General features: G+C 41.7%; 1 protein-coding gene across 5 annotated transcripts in view; it reads left to right on the top strand.

Moving 5' to 3' along the window:
- BIRC6 (baculoviral IAP repeat containing 6) overlaps window positions 1-13,273 on the top strand; it is a 1,045,545-nt gene extending 1,032,272 nt beyond the window's left edge. For all 5 annotated transcript variants that reach the window (XM_029593898.1, XM_029593899.1, XM_029593901.1 and 2 more), the window contains exon 74: window positions 12,437-13,273. In XM_029593898.1, the coding sequence (XP_029449758.1) occupies window positions 12,437-12,616 (180 nt within the window). In that variant the 3' untranslated portion in view covers window positions 12,617-13,273. The remainder of the gene's footprint in view (window positions 1-12,436) is intronic.
- Window positions 13,274-17,447: the final 4,174 nt, after the last annotated feature.

The raw sequence follows: 17,447 nt of genomic DNA, 5'->3' as shown, positions 1-17,447 counted from the left end.
CTGCTTCTTGTGACCTTGGGTAAATTCACTCTCCATTGCCTTAGGTACAAACTTATGTTGTAAATCCTCTGGGGATAAGGACATAAATATAATCCACTTTGAAATATAACAAAAGGCGGAATATAGATTTAAAAAAATGTAAATCATTTGGAGGGAATATACATTAAGGGGATTATTTTACATAAGTTTGAAAGCTCCGGCAGTTGTCGAGGCTTCAAATAGGTACTCTCCATTCATATATCCTCTCATAAGCACGTATATATCAATTACTTAAAAATAAATAAAAAGTGCAAAAAAAATCTGTTTATTCACTCACCCACTCACTCATGCTTGGACCAATAAGAAAAGATGTACATACTGACTCTGAATATCAATAGGGAAAGGTGGATTATAGTAGAATATTATCTTGGAAGTAGTGCAATGGAAAATAAAGAAGAAGCACTTTATTTAAGTAGCAAACTAGGAAGGAGACCTGGGGAGTGAAGCTAAATTCATAGAAACACTTTTTTTTTTTTCCTGCTAGTAATAAAAAAAAAAATTTATTCCAAAGAGAAAGAAAAAACATCTAGAGGGAAAATGTGATTTAAATTAAAATGCTCATACTAACTCTCTTTCAGAGTAAATATATACGAAATTGCCGTACTGGGTCAGACCGAGGGTCCATCAAGCCTATTATTCTGTTTTCAGCAGTGGCTAATCCAGATCACAAGTACCTAGTAAGATCCTAAATAGATCCCATGCTGCTATCATGCAATGATAAGTAGTAGCTATTCACTAATGGGTAAATTTTAAAAGCCACATGTGAGCATCCACGTGTGCGGCAGTTCCCAGCACGCGCACATGGATGCACCAATTTAATAACGTGCATCGCAGGCACGTGCACACCCGATTTTATATCACCAACTCGCGTGCTCAAGGGGGGAAATGTTTTAAGAAATGCACGCTGACGCAACTAGGCCTTTCCCCAAGCGCATATTTTGTGGTACACTCAGAGGAGGCGGAGGTGGGGGCCGGCTGGGAAGCGCCATTAGGCGCTGTCCCAGTGAAGCACACGCCAACAGCTGGCTGGCGTGCAACAACTTACTGCTGCTTGGGAGAGCAGGTAAGTTAAAAAAAATAAATAAAATAAATAAAAAATAGGTTGGGGGGGTTTAGGGGTTGGCGCGGAGAATGGAAAAGGGAGGAAGTCCTACCTTTTTCCTTCTCCACTCTGACCTCTAAATGCCCCCAATCTAATTTTTATTTTTCAACTTACCTGCTCTCCTCAGCTGCAGTAAGTTGCACACACCAGCCAGCCGGACCCCTGCTCCCATCCCACCCCTTTTTCACAGCCGGCTCTTCCGCGTGTACAGCAAAATACACGCTTGGCTGTGGGCGTTATAAAATCCCTGTGTCACTTGCATGGCTTAGCCATTTGCGTATCTCGTGGTTTTGACGCACATCAGTGATTTAAAATTAGGCCTTTAGTCTACTCCAGGATCTTGTTCAAACCTTTTTTTAAACCCAGCTACGCTAACTGCCTTAACATCCTCAGGCAATGAATTCCAGAGCTTAATTGTGTGTTGAGTGAAAAATTATTTTCTCCATTTTTTTTTTTTGATGTACTAACTGCCAACTTCATGGTTTGTGAAAACCAGGTTGCAGGCACTGCTGCAAAAGGGAGCACAGCATGGCAGTGCACTTTTCAGCAGCATTTGCTCCGTAATACAGCAGGGCTTACTTTGCTCCAGACATCAGGTCTTTACAGGCAAATTGTAAAGAAACTTATTGGCAAGTTTTGGGGCCAGAATTGCAGAAAAATAGAAAAAAATATCAGTTTTTGAAAGTTAACCATTTTGGTGTTTGTGTGTTATTCTGTCTCTTATGAGACGCATGCAGACACATAATGGTTAAGTTGAGGGAAATAATACTGACAGGTGAGGAAGTGTGTAACTTTCTTTTTTTTTTTTATAATTTAAAATTTTTTATTGAAAGTGAAAACAGCAAACAACATTTATGGACAACAATGTTTGTCATTGTGAAACACAAACAAAAAGTACAATAAAGGCATAGACCTTTACATGAATTTTGTGTCTTAATTACTCCCCAACCTCCCCTCCCTCCCCCAGGGTAGAGCTGGCAGCCACAGGTAAGAACAATAGCCATTCCTCTCCCAAAGAGAAATGCTCATATCCTCAGTGTATAATACTACGTATGTAGATCTGCCTAAGCATGTGGTGATGGTACTAAGCAATATCAAGTTCCTTTCTCCTGATTCAGCCAGATGCGTATAGGGTGCCAAATCTGCTTATGGCGGAGACTCGTATGTTTAGGTACTGCAAAACATTCATGAAAACAGCATAGCCTGGACAGTCTCGCTCTTACATTCAGCTCTGTGGGCATGGTACAAGCCCTCCATAGAAGTGCTAGTTCACAACGTGCTGCCATTATAATATAATGTGCGGTCTTGCCCTTTATTGAGGAGACCTCTAAGGGTAAATTCAATAATGCCATTTCCGGCGTGAGCAACACTCCTTCTCCAATGATAGACTGAATAATAAGGGAAATGCTAATCCAAAATGTAGTTACTCGTGGGCAGGCCCACCACATGTGGAAATAAGTTCCAAACTGACCACAATCTTTCCAACAATGTGGATCGTGCGTCTGCTGGAATTTATGTAAACGTGCTGGTGTATAATACCACCTAAACAGAAGCTTATAACAATTCTCAGCTAACATAGTGTATGGTGAGCTCTTTTTGGTGTGAAGATAAATGGAGTCCCAAGAGTCCTCTGATAGCTCGCTATTTAAATCCCGCTCCCATGCTTTCATATATGCTGGCTTTTCTTGGGGGTCCTTATTTATATAGTTGTACAAATGGGAGATCGCCCTTTTGAAGGTGGCAGCTTGGTCGCACCAATGTTTAAGTTGTGTCTTCCCCAGAGCGAGATCACATACCACTTGTTCCGCCACTAAAAAGTGCCTAAGTTGTAAATATGGAAAAACATCACCTGCCGGTAAGTGATAGGACTCCTGTAAAACTGAGAATGAGGATAGCCCACCTCCCGCCCAAAATTGGGACATATGTGTTAAGCCTAACTCCTCCCATGTATGAAACGCTTTAGTATATCTCCCCGCTGGAAAGCGCAAATTGGTATAAGCATGGGAACTGTAGAAATAGTGTCGAGTACCCACCAAACTCGTTCTTCGTTGCTCCCATACCTTCAAAATAGACTGTGTCGACAGTGGCAAACAGATAATGGGAAGCCAGGACGAACGAGGTTGCCACACTAAGGACTGTATAGGCATTCTCCCAATTAAACATTGTTCTATCACTACCCACTGTTTCTGCTCGCCCGTCCTATGCCAGTTGATTATAGCATGCAATTGCGCAGCCATGTAGTACCAGTGTAAATTTGGAACACTTAAACCACCCCTTATTTTAGGCCGGTACAGAACCCCTCGGGATACCCTAGGTGGCCGCTTTCTCCAGATGTAGGAGAAAATCCTCTGTTGCCATCTCTTAAAGATGGTGGTGGGAATATATATCGGGAGAGCTTGAAATAAATATCCCAATTGCGGGAGTACATTCATCTTTACTGATGAGATTCTACCAAACCAGGATAGATAGAGTGCCGACCACCTATCCAAATCGTCAAATATTCTACGTATTAGGGGAGGATAATTGAGTTGAAACAACTCAGATGGATTATTACTAATATGGACACCTAGATATTTAATTTTCTTTTTAGCCCATTGGAAGGGAAAAGATGACTTTAAGATAGCTAGCTCCCTTTCCAGTACCGTTAGATTTAAAATTTCGGATTTGTCCACATTTCAGGTGAACCCAGACACTGCTCCGAATGTACATAGCTCATGTAGGACTTCCATAAGGGAATGGATAGGATTCGTCAGAGTAAATAAAATGTCATCGGTGAACTTTGACATTTTATAGTCCGCTGTCCCTATAGATACCCCCTGAACCACATTGTTCTGGCGGACCTTAATAGCTAAAGGTTCTAAGAAAAGCGCAAATAGTAATGGGGAGAGAGAGCATCCCTGTCTCGTACCCCTATTAATCGCAAAAGGCTCTGTATAAGTTCCATTAACCTTTACGCTGGCCTGGGGTTGAGTGTACAATTGTTGTAGCCAGTTTAGAAAATGTGGGCCAAAGCTCATCTTTTTCAAGGTGCTAAAAAGAAACTCCCAGTGCACCATGTCGAAGGCCTTCTCGGCGTCTACAGCTAGGGTTTTTTGCTCCTGAACTTGCTCAATCAAATCTATGATTTTGTGGATATTATCCGCCGCCATCCTCCCTGGGATAAATCCAGCTTGATCAGTGTGAATTAGCCCAGCTATTATCATATTTAAATGCGTTGCCATTATTTTAGCTAAGAGCTTGAGATCCACATTTATAAGAGAAATTGGGCGATAAGAGCCACATTTTGTAAGATCTCTCCCGAGTTTCCCCAATATTGTGATTCCTGCAGTATTGGCACCGGATCGCAAAGAGTGTCCTTCCCCCAGGGAATTGAAGAGTGTAGTCATGGGGGGTACAATAGAAATTGCAATTTTTTTATAAAATTGCGGAGTATATCCTTCGAGACGGGGCACCTTTTTAGCCTTCAAATCACTAATGGCCTGTTGCAATTCCACAGGTGTTATGTCCTTGTCAAGGAATTCCCGTTCGCCCTTTGTGAGTGTCGGTAACTGTATTCCCCCCAAATATTCTTCAATGGAAGCTATAGAAATAGAAGTATTAGCTTCATATAATTTACCATAAAATTGTTGAAACTGATTGCGGATATCTGGTGGAGAAGTAAGCAACTGATCCCCATTACCTGTAATAGCCGTAATTTGGTTTCAGGCTTGTTTCTGCTTTAAATATCTAGCTAGGAGCCTCCCAGATCTATTACCCCATTCAAATTTTTCCTGTGTTACCAGGGCTACTTTGGAGGCGAGTTCCAAATCCACCAGAGAACGTAATTCCTCTCTAGCCCTCTGCAATTTCTTATATATCTCCATGGATAACTTCCGTTTATGAGCTCTTGCTAATGCAGTGATGTTATCTAATAGAGCTTGCTTAACCCTCTGATCCTATTTCTTAACATAAGTACCTCTAGAAATAAGATGTCCTCTAATTACCACTTTCAGACAGTACCATATAAGAATGGGGTCTCCGCTATTATTCTCTAGGTAGTTAGTAATATGCTCATGTAATGTAGCACAAAAAGTGTCATCAGCGATTAGAGTATCATTCAACTTCCAAGGACGGAAGCCCATCCCATCCATAGCCTGGGTAAGCTCCAGTTCTATAGATGCATGATCAGACCAGGTAATGGAGTTGACATGCAATTGCTGTACCCTACCCACCATCATTTTATCTATAAGAAAATAATCAATGCGGGAGTAGGTATGGTGCGCAGCAGAAAAGAAGGTGTAATTTCTAAGGCATGGGTTTCTCTGACGCCAGACGTCCAAAAGATGCCATTTCTTTTTGAGAGCCTGTAACTTCTTCCTGTGGGGACCAATACCCACCCTACTCCCTCCCGAGTTATCAAGCTGGGGGTTAAGAGTTAAAATCCCCAACAAGAATTATAGTGCCCTCTTCCTCCTTTTCCAATAAGTGGTCTATTTGTTCAAAAAATGACCTCTGATTGGTATTAGGTGTGTACACAGTCAGTAAAGTAAACAATTCCCCTTGAAATTCAAATTTGACCATCAGAAATCTGCCTAGTGCATCCACCACATGAGATCGATCAGGTAGTCATAACCCTGTTTGAATAGGATACAGACCCCCGCATATTTACTATGCTTATTAGCAGCTGAAAAAAAACGATGAGTAAACATGGGCCAAGCAAGAAGGTGTTCATATCTTTTTTTCAGGTGAGTCTCCTGCAGACATAAGATTGTGGCCCCAGCTATGTGAATGCCCTGCTTTAGGAGATGGCGTTTCCTGGGCGAGTTAAGGCCCTTAACGTTTAGAGAGAAAAGCTTAAGAGCCATGATGGACTGAGAAAAGGATTCCCGGCACGTCACCCTTAGTGATATACCCTCTTGCTTGAATTATATAAACAGCATCTCGCAAACACTGGTTCTTAGGCCTACCAACTGCAAAACAAGAAACCAGCCCTCCCGCTCCACCCTATCCCCATACCCTTCCCTCCCATCCTTCACCCAGCCCCCTATGTGAACGCCATGACATCATGCCCTTCCTGCTTTCGCAGTGAGGGTCGGTAGCCGTCACAGGGTGATCACACAATAGCTCCCAAACCCCCATGTCATATCAAAAACACATATCCAAACCCCCCCCCCCCCAAGCATAATGATATTCCAAAGCTTGTATTGAGCTGAAAATATGAAACCCTCAATTAGTCTCTACATCCCTATAGGCAAGGCATGGTGAAAAACATTATAAAACCCCAGCAGACAGTTAAAGATTCAGCTGTACTGCTCAATCCGTGACTGTTCACCCGAGTACCTCACGAGCCCATGTAGAAGCCTTCTCGGTGTTGCGGCGGAGTCTTCGTCCCCCTTTCTCCACACATTGCCATCGCAGGGGCTCCGGCCTTTCTCACGACGCCACAGAAGCTGAGTCTGGAATTGGAAAGCCGGCAGCTTTCAAAATGGTCGTCGCTTCATGGATTGTATGTGCTCTGGAGGTGACTCCCTTAATGGTAATCGCAAGGCCCACTGGAAACAGCCATCGGTAGCGTATTTTCTCTTGTCGAAGCAGGGAGGTAAGATGATGGTATTCCTGCCGTCTTTTAAGTGTCCCGGGAGAAATATCAGCGAACACGGAGATAGAATGAGCCTCCCAGTCCCAAGATTGCTGCTTCCTAGCCGCAGTGAGCACTTTTTCCTTCACCAGGAAACAGAGATTGCAGGCGATAATGTCTCTCGGTTGGTTCCCCGCACGAGGACCCAGGGTGCAGTGCGCCCTTTCGATGTCGATTGAAAAGTTAGGCTCCCCAGGGTCCTCCTCACCGGTGTGGGCTAGGAAAAACAGGCTCAAAGAGCACACAACCGCATGGCAGTCCGCATATTGCTCAATCTCCGGACTCCGCGAAATCGCGGGTTGCATCTGCGATTTCTGTTCTCTAAATCCTCCAGCTTAAGAAGTAAATCAGTTTCTGTTTTTTCCAGCTGATTGCATTGAGATTTCATTTTGTCCATTTTATCTTCATGGACATCACACTCCTCAACCCTGTAGCCTATGTCAGCCATTTCCTCTCTGATTTCTACCAGTTTATCCATCATTTCCTGCTTATTGATCTTGATATCTTTTCTCAGTTCCATAAACCATTGGCGGAATTCCTCTCTCGTAGGAACTGAGGTAGACTGCTGGGGCAAATCTTCCGATAGAGATGCAGGTTCCCTATCTGAGAGCTCAGCCATCTCTGGGCCTGCCATGACGGACAGGCTCTCAGCTTCCGTTCCTGCCTTTAAATAAGAAAAATGGCTGAGATCTGCTCCTTTCCTCCTGGTAGCCGAATGGGGTAGTGTATGAGGAATATCTGGAGGCAAAAATATGCTGCTGATGGGGAGGATGGATATGGATTGCCACTGTTAATAGCAGTGGGTAGTCAGGAGCTCCCTGATCAAGCAGCCATCTTAGTCCGTGACGGCTCCGCCCCCTCGGAAGAGTGTAACTTTCAGAAGGCCATCATAGACTGTGGTATTGATGATAGATTCTTGTTGCAGCCCAGGTTTTGAGAGTTTTTTACTGCATGATAATTTTATTAAGTTGAATCCTGGCAGACAACACACTGCAGGTCAACTTATATAACAATTTCATCACCCTAAGTAATTTTAAACAAATTATTATACAACATGTAGCAGCAGTTGTAATCAATTTTCTTTATGCTTTAAGACATATTACTTGTGTACTACACAATGCTGAATTAGCAGAACTTGTCAATTATATGCCAGTTAATCAAGTTTGTATATGATGCAAGAGAGCAAGTGTTTTGTGCTCTGGAAAGCTTTGGGTTTTTTTGTTCCCAAAGAGAATTCTCTTTGAATAAAATTGTATCTTAAAACAGTATCTCAGGGGAATGCAATATTGGCACCTAAACGAAAGTCTGATAGATGATGACCTGTATGTGAAATGGGTGGAACATACTTTGCAAGCCTTCTTTCAGAACCAAAACCCACACGAGTCATCCCAGACTATCATTTGGGAATGCTCCAAAGCTTTTGTGAGAGGTGAGCTTATATCCCATGCAGCTTACTGTAAGAAGTTAAAAGGGGAAAATCGGACAAAATTACTACAAGAAATTCACACCTTATCTCGACAGCATATGTTACACCCAACAGACCAGCTTCTTCAATAATTAAGAACTGCCCGCAGATCCCTTCAGACTATAGATAATGACCATATTGCACACGCACTTAACAATTCCAGACAAATCTATTTCGAAGGAGGCAACAAGTCAGGACGTCTTCTAGCCAGACACCTCAAACACGTGCAGCTTCGAAATAGCATAGCTAAGATAAAAAATGATCAGGGAGTAATGGTTACGCAGACCACGGATATCAGTCAATGCTTCACCAAATTTTATGCTGATTTATATAGTGCACGCACTGACATTTCTCAGCAGGATATTGACAGGTACCTAGATTCTGTACAGATTCCTACCATTACAGATTCACAGCGAACACTTTTCAGATGACCCTATCACCACAATAGAGGTCCACCAAGCAATAAAAGCCCTTAAACTGGGCAAGGCACCTGGCCTCGATGGCTTCTCTGACAAATATTATAAGAAATTTGCACCTGCCCTAGTTCCAGCATTAACGGAAGCATTTAATTATCTGAGAACTGGGGGAACCCTAGGACCTCACTCTAACACTGCAGGCATATCAGTCATCGCTAAACCTGGAAAAGATCCCACCTTGTGTGCGTCCTACCGCCCAATATCTTTAATCAATTTGGACCTTAAATTACTAGTTCGCATACATGCGGAACGTCTCAACCACCTCTTACAGGAGTTGGTACACAATGATCAAGCGGGGTTCATCCCAGGCAGATCTGCTTCAAATATTGATCCCATTTGGTGGGTCCGGAAAGAATCGATCCCAAGTGTACGGTCAACGGAGGTTATGGAGCAAGCTTTAATATTCCCCGAGGAACGAGACAAGGATGCCTCCTCTCCCCCCTACTTTTCGCTCTTTTCTTAGAGCCTTTTACTACCACTGTTTGGGGGACAGCCAATATTAACAGGGTGCTGTTGGGAGCAAACCAATATAAAATGAGCTTATTTGCCGACGATATTCTCTTTACCCTTACCCAACCCCAGACCTTGTTTCCTGCAGTGTTGGAGGCCATCCAGTCCTTCAGTGCTGTCTTAGGGTTTAAGGTAAACTTAGAGAAATCTGAGATTCTCAATCTTAATGAAGCAGATTCAGTGGCACAGCAGATAAAGTATACACTTCCTTTCCGCTGGACAACTAAACCCCTGAAATATTTGGGTGTCTACTTAAGTGCAAATGTTGATAACTTATTCCAGTTAAATTAAGCCCCCTTATTTAAGACCATAGATGGAGACCTACAGAGATGGTATGGAGACAATCATTCTTGGCTGGGCAGAATAGCCATAATCAAAATGAATGTTCTCCCTCAATTGTTGTATCTGTTTATTATTCTCCCAATCTACCTTTCCTTTGGTATTTTGAAGAAAGCCCAGAAAAAAATATTTGACTTCATCTGGAAAAGGCGACCACTGAGGGTAGCCCGGACTGTTCTCTACCGCTCTAAGGAGTGTGGTGGGCTGGGTATGCCCAACTTGAGTTGGTACTATGCAGCTGCTCAGCTAAAGGCTGTCTTAAACATACATAACCAGCATCTCCGCCCTACCCCTTGGCAACTCATTGAACAACAAACTCATAGGAGATTTGCCTCTCATCGCCCATCTCTGGCAACCCAGAAAGTCCTGGAGAGCCACTCAGGACCTTCCTCTCCCACTTCACACCACTCTGAGGGTTTGGTCACAGTGGAAAGCAATGTTGATGGGAAATACCTCTTATCACTGCCTCTCCTCCCTATTCCACAATACTCATTTCCCAGCGGGTCTACCCAAGCGTGCTTTCCCAGTGTGGAAGACCCTGGGTCTATCGACCATGGGTACTTTAGTACAACAGGAGAAGATAATATCTTATACTTCACTTGTAGAACAATTTCAGACGTCCTCTCTTCCCTTTTTGGAGTATACCCAATTAGCACATTTTCTTAGGGTGGAATTATCCTCATCTCGTCTGCGTATAGGTAAATCCCTTTTTGAAACCTACTGCACATCAACTCGTGATACTAAAAAGGTGATCTCCAAAATGTATAAGTTGTTTCAAGGCCTTGCCTGGGAACAGGAGCTAAACCTTACTCTTAGTTTAGAAGAATGGGAGGACTTGTTCCTCCATGCTCGTAAATGCTCTATATCTGCTAATTTACAAGACCATTGTGTGAAACTTTTATACAGATGGCATTACGTTCCCACCCGCTTGCATACCATGTACCCCACACTTGATATTAAATGTTGGCGGAAGTGTGGACTTATAATATCACTGGACATTGCACATATGGTGGCAATGTCCAGTGATATTTCCCTATTGGACCCAGGTAATAGCATGGGTCACCCAGATTGTAGGGACAACTGTACCTGCTGATCCGACAATTATACTACTGGGAAGAACCTTTGTGGATATAAATTCCTATTCTCAAAGATTATGCCATCAAATATTCTTAACAGCACGTACAGCATTGGCCTGTTACTGGAAGAGTCCCACTGTATCGACCGTACAGTCCGTTATCAGTTGTCTTCACAGCATACGAGAGCTAGAGCATATTACAGCTCTTCGCTATCATCATATATCTACCTATCAAGCGATATGGGAACCTTTTACTTCTTGGTGCCAACTTCATATTAAATCTTAAGGTCAACTATTAATGAGTCCCTTTACAGTCTGTACCAGCTGTTACCCTCATGTCGCACTTTTATGAATGCGCTTAATTTGTTATTCCTAGCTTTGCTACTTACTGATGGCTACCATTGTATGTACTGTAAATTATGTATTGTATTTCCATAGTAATCTTTCTCTTGCTAATGCCTTATCACTTTTAAGTCTTCTATATATTTTGTGGACAATTGACGTTGTTATTTACGACGTACATGCCATTTTATGAAACATTGAAGCCTGCTTGGTAGGGGGGTGGGGGAAAAGGGAGGGTTTGAACTGAAAAATGGAAAATGTTGACAATAACTTTATCTGATCTACATGTTGTATCATATTTGCAAATTTGTCAATAAAAGCTTTAAATACCAAAAAAAAAACAAAAAAAACAGTATCTTAAAGCTCATCACCTAATTATGAAGGCTAAATTAGGAGCTTATTCTTACTTAGCTTAAATTAATTGGAAAATATTAGTTAAAGGCACATGGATTACATTACAGGTTTATGTGCAGTCAGAGCATAAGTGCAAGGTGTCAGCCACTGTTCAGTAGTAAGAGACCCCGTGTTAATCAGTATAGCAGGGAAACACCCAAGTTGGATCTATGGTCTAAAAAATTGATCCAACAGTGTTGGTTTCAGACGGGATGCACTATTCAAATACAATGATAACAAAAATTAATAATCCCAAGGTCAGCATGATTATGTCTTTGTACTCTGTGGTCATTTTTCTATACTGTAGTCATGTTAATGAACCAGTACATACGCACAGGGTTTTTTTTATTGAATATACACAGTGGAGCTATATCACTCTTTTACCTTAGGCAGGGTTGGGACATCAACTGACTGGATTATCGGGATATTCCTAATAAATATGCTTAAAATCGATTTGCAAATAATTAAGGCAATTAGCATGCAAATTTATCTCATGCTTATTCATGCGAGCTAACATCTGTACATATTCTGTATATTATTTGTATTTAACATGTTCTTAGTTCCTCCTTTTAAGTATGTGATGATAAATATAATCAAACATGTCTCCCTATCCCTTGTTCCATTCTTCCTCCCCCTCCCCTCACCTCTCCTCCCCCCCCCGCCTGTCTTCTCCCCCTGCCCCTCCCTCTCCCATGCCCCCCTTAAATTTCATTTAGTTCTATTGTTTACTAAGATTTAATTTTCCTAAGATTATATTCCCCTTCAGTTCTGTGTTCCCTGTAAAGCCTTTTGCTAATTTTGTTCCTTGTAAACCGACGAGATGTTCCCAACATTCGTCGGTATATAAAAGCTGTTAAATAAAATAAAAAAATAAATTAGGGCTATCCTAATAACCAGTTACTGGCCCTTGAGGATTGGAGTTGCCCACCCCTATGCTAAAGGAATACAGGTGCTAACTTTTTTTTTTTTTTTTTTAATTAAACCTATTTTAGATATTTGGATAGGGATAGTCTTGTACAAGTGGGTGGTATATGTGGATCTTGTCATGCACTTACAACCTTGTTCTGGTTTCTTACAGCGGCACACTGCTCAGCTTCGGGAAGAACTGTTGAAACTCCAGTGCCCTGAAGGTTTAGATCCAGATACTGAAGACGCAACAGAAAAGTGCATTGCAGCAGTGAGTTCTGAGGAGACTATATTGCACGAGCAAGTCACACCTAGCAGCAGTAAAGACAACCCTAGTGACTTCAAATTATGAGCTGCATTGACATGGACTTTATAGACACACAGGCTTTGAAGCACAAGCCAAATATGTCAATATTTGTATGTAAGAAGCTAATTATGTAATAGGTAATGAAATTGAAACTATACTATGCCCTTAAGGATATACAGTTTAATTCAAGATCTTTTATTTACCTGTACAAGAGTGTAAACTTTTTTGTGCTTTTATTTTTTAATTGTGAGAACCACTGATTGGTATGTTTAAAAATTTATGTATACAAGAAATGGATAAATCACTGATATATAAGGGAAGCTACCTTAGGAAAGAATGTTTACTGAATGTGTATTATTTTTTTTTACCTGTAGAGTGAGGGCGGTTGTAACAAAGAATATATATTGGTCATTCTTACAACTACTATTTAAGACGGCAACATTTTCAATGAATTTGATAGATTTTATGTTTGGCCATATCTTCATTCTCATATTTGATTTCTACAGAAACTTCTGTATACTTAATAAAAGTTAAATGGACATGCTCCTCCTTATCTGATTTACTGGGGGGTTTTATACATTTGCCATGGAAATTCATTCTAGCCAGAGTCTTGCACTTGTATGACTGAATTTATTACAGTCAACATATTTAATTTGTGCTTACTAATTCTTAATGCAGATGAAATAAATGTACATTGTTCTTGCTCATGTAGATATGGACTTCTCAATTCATCTGTTTCTCTGAAACCAAATGCTATAAGTTACATTCTGTATTTGAGCTGGTGCTGTACAAGCATTTTATGGTTTAGCTACTTAACAGAGTAGTTTTTATATAATAGCAGATTTGTATTGTTGTATTTGTACCCTGTCTTTTTTCAAAAGATGGACCCAAGGTGGCTCACAGCAATAATGAAAACAATATCAATTACGTAAATAAATAATATATAAAAATTCATAATTACAAAAATATTCATAAATTATGTAAAAAAAAAATCAAACAAATGGCATATATTACAATCCCGAAAACACTCCCTAATGTCCCCAGTTTCTGTATAGTTAGATTATGCAGTTTTGGTGTCATGACATGAGATTGCACAATATGACTGTTATACAGAGCGCAATTTCCAAAGCCCCTTGCGCAGGAAAATAGTGATTTCTGTGCATAATTTGGCTGTCTGAAAATTTCCCTCCCTTAGTGAAGCTAAAATTACATTTGTTTCATTTAGAGAAGGCAATCCCAAGAGCTTGTGTAGGTGGGGAAGGGAGAGAAATAACACGCGTTGATTGCATTGGGGTTTGTTTGGGTTTGGGGGTTTTTTCGGGGGGGGGGGGGGGTTCATGAAAAATCTACCTGTACAAAAAAACAGATTCAAGAGTCAGCAGCAGATACTTTGTTTCGGCAGCAAATTTCAAAGTAAAAGTGCATGTGTGTACCTTCTGTGAACATTTCTGCAAAGTTAGCAGATAAAAATGGCCGAATGCAGAGTTTGAAAATTATCCTCACAACGAGAGACATATCTCGGAATTTATTGTAAAGCAAAACAAACTTTGAATTGTTTAACTTATTATCTTCCAGTTCTAACCCAAGCTTGCACCAGCTTTGCATGCTGAGTATAAAGAGGGAGACATGATCCTGATGCTATAAGATTACCTGGCATGACTGGGAGTTTTCTACCCTTTCCCCCAATAGCACCCACTACTTCACCATAAGCAAGACATTGGAGTAAGTTCCTCTAGTGTAAAACCACAAGCATAACTTCATTTTCATTTTAAGCTTATCCAATGGCACATAATAAATCAGCCAGCAGATTCACTCCCACTAGCAATAATGCTTGGGACTACCTTTTCTTGAGGCAGGAATACAATCTGGAAGTAACCTGTTCACTTTAGCTGTGTTCTTCCATTATGTCAGGCAGATGGATATGCTTTCCTTACTTGCAGGAAGTGACAACAATACATCACCAGCACCTGAAGCTTTGGGTGAGATTTCTTCCAAAACTAATATACTGGCCAACTTGGGATGAAATTAACTGTTAGAAAAGAGAGAGCCCTTTCTACAAGCTACATGCACATAGAATGTAGAATAATATGTAAGCTGAACAGTATTTTACTTTTAGCACTTAGGCTCAATAACATGTTTGTCATTTTCAAAATCAGCAGCTCATTCCAGAAGAGATTAATAAACTCTCATCAGGAACATGTGCAAATCATGTAACAAACCAGAACAGGTAAAGTTTCTGTGATAATATGAGAGAATTCCGAGAAACTAAACTATCAGATTAGAAAATTCACTCTTCTCCATCGATGAGCAATCACGAATTAGCCATTATACATGGATAACAATTCTGATGATGCCAACACAGACACCCAGGTCTCACAGCTCAGTAAAACTATGAACATGCACAGGAGATCCTGCATGCACGTGCTGTCTCGTGAGCCCCTCAGGTTTTTATTTATTTAATTGTGTCCAAGCTACTGCATGATCTCCTCCCAGTCTCTTACATTTTTTCAAATTTTGATCTTGTGTCTTGCTGCTGCCTCATTGCTTTTTTATTTTCTTGCAATTTCCTTTACAGCCCTTCGAACAGAACTTTTCATTTCTTTTTTTTTTTGTCAAAATCATTTTTATTAAAGAGCAACACAGGTACATTCAAGAACCGAACTGTGGGAAAAAGGAGCACATTACATTACTAATCAGATATTAACAGCTGTATACATTGCTAAAACAATTTCCCAACATAACAAGGTCAACTGGAACAACACCCCGTGTACCCTCCTTTTGAGTTCCACCGGACCAAGAGAAACAAAGAAAACTCCAATCATAGCCCACCACCCAGTCACAACTCAGACAACCATACACAGTCCACACACTACACACAGCCCCCTCCCCCCCCCTGCCCTGGGGGACAGCCCCTTCCATGACTAGTATTGCTCGACATTTACAGCAAAGAGACATCGACTGTCCTTTCAAAGTGCAGTCCCCACTGTAGTAGACAGTAATCACAGATCCAGCTTCAGGTCACAATAACAAACCAGTCGGCATAGAATTCCAGTCACTTCCAAGAGGAATGATATCCAGCTGCAGTTAAAGTAGATTGAAGATCCAACGGTAATAGGCCATAGCAGGTTGACCAACAAGACTGGTATATCAAATCCCTTTCCCTCTCACTGCTCAAGGCAACCAGCCATTCCATTTGCATTGAAAATGCCAGCCGCCCAAACCAGGCCCGCAGGTTGGGCGGCGTGTCTGGTGTTATCCAATCAGCTAAAATAGTGCAGCATGCCAGTAATACTGCAGTATGGCCATATTTATCCAAGGACACCTTAAGGGCTCCTCTTAAACCAGAAAGAAGCAGCTTGCCCGTCCAGCCAATAGAGGAGCCAGTACATTGAGCAACTACTGCAATCACCTGCATCCAAAATGGTCTCAGTACTGGGCACAAAAACAACCTGTGTGCCAACCTGTCACTTGATGACATTTAATACATTTAGGGGAGGATAACCGTCCCATCCGACAGTGGCGAACATCGTCACAAAAAATATGGTGCAAAATCTTAAATTGCAACTCTTGAAGGGAAAGATCTGGTAGGCTTTTGGGCATAAATTTAAAACATGAAAGCAACTATGAAGTAGAAATATACATAGTCCACGCCTCAGTCCAGTATCGAGCTAAAGAGGCCACATGTGGCACTGAGCGATACGTTCTGCCAAATTCACACCAACCTTTGATGGAATTACACTTTAGAGCCCCATCAAAAAAGCGCTGTGCAAAAGCTGACTCCCGAATATAGGTCTCCGCAGTCCAATGATATGACTGGAGATAATGACGGGTCTGCAAATATGCATAAAAGATTTTAGCGGGTAAATTATAGTCTCGGACCAAAGATGTAAAGTCCCACACTACCGGTGAGTCAGTAACATAAAAATGAAAAATGAACGCTAAACCTTTCTGTAGCCAGGCATCAAAAAGAAATTAGTTGGCTCAACCTGGAGAAAAGTCCAAGTTACCCATTAATGGCATAAAAAGAGATGAGAGACCAGCCAGGCCTCCACGGGACCGTATCCAGCGCCAAGCCTGGCGACAAGATTGCACCAAACTGCGAGGGATATGTAAGGTCCGGTAAGCCCCAGGACTAGCCTGGATCAGGTACAGAGGAGACCAAGGTGCAACCATGCTAATAACCAGTCCATCCTCACAATATGCATATTCATCAAGGATCCATTCCCCCACATATCGGAGTTGGCATGCCACATTGTATAACCTAACATCCGGCAGGCCAAGGCCCCCCTCCCCCTGCTGAGACATCAACACCTGATATCGTAACCTCGCTTTTTTCCCCACCCAAAGAAATTTTCGAAAGGAAGACTGCAACCACTTTACATCTCTGCTAGTAAGCCAACAGGGCAACATATGCAATTTATAAAGTAGCTTAGGCATGAAGACCATCTTAAGAAGAGCGCTTCTACCAAAAAGGGAGAGGGGTAATGAGCGCCAAGCCTTAAGTTGAGCATCCAATTCTATCAGTGTGGTTTTTATATTCAGTGCATAGAGGTCCAGGTGGTCTCGGGGGATCCAAACCCCCAGATATTTCATTTTATTCGGAGCCCACTTGAACAGGAACCCTTCCGGCCACTGTTGTTGCACTCCTGGACCAAGAGCAAGCGCCTCTGATTTAGAAAAATTAATGGTCAGGCCCAAAATAGCTTGAAAAACCGTAAAACATTGAATAATGACAGGTATGCTAGTCCCAGGTTGCCCCACAAACAGCAAGATATCATCAGCGAACATTGCTAATTTCATCTGTTGACGGCCAACGCAGAGGCCGCGAAACCCATCCTCTAAGCGCAGCTTAATAGCCAGGGGTTCCAAGGCTAAA

This window comes from Rhinatrema bivittatum, chromosome 3 (genome assembly GCF_901001135.1).
Source record: "Rhinatrema bivittatum chromosome 3, aRhiBiv1.1, whole genome shotgun sequence".
Lineage (NCBI taxonomy): Eukaryota > Metazoa > Chordata > Amphibia > Gymnophiona > Rhinatrematidae > Rhinatrema > Rhinatrema bivittatum.
The sequence above is the reverse complement of the archived record's forward strand: the minus strand, read 5'-3'. Positions and strand labels throughout refer to the sequence as shown.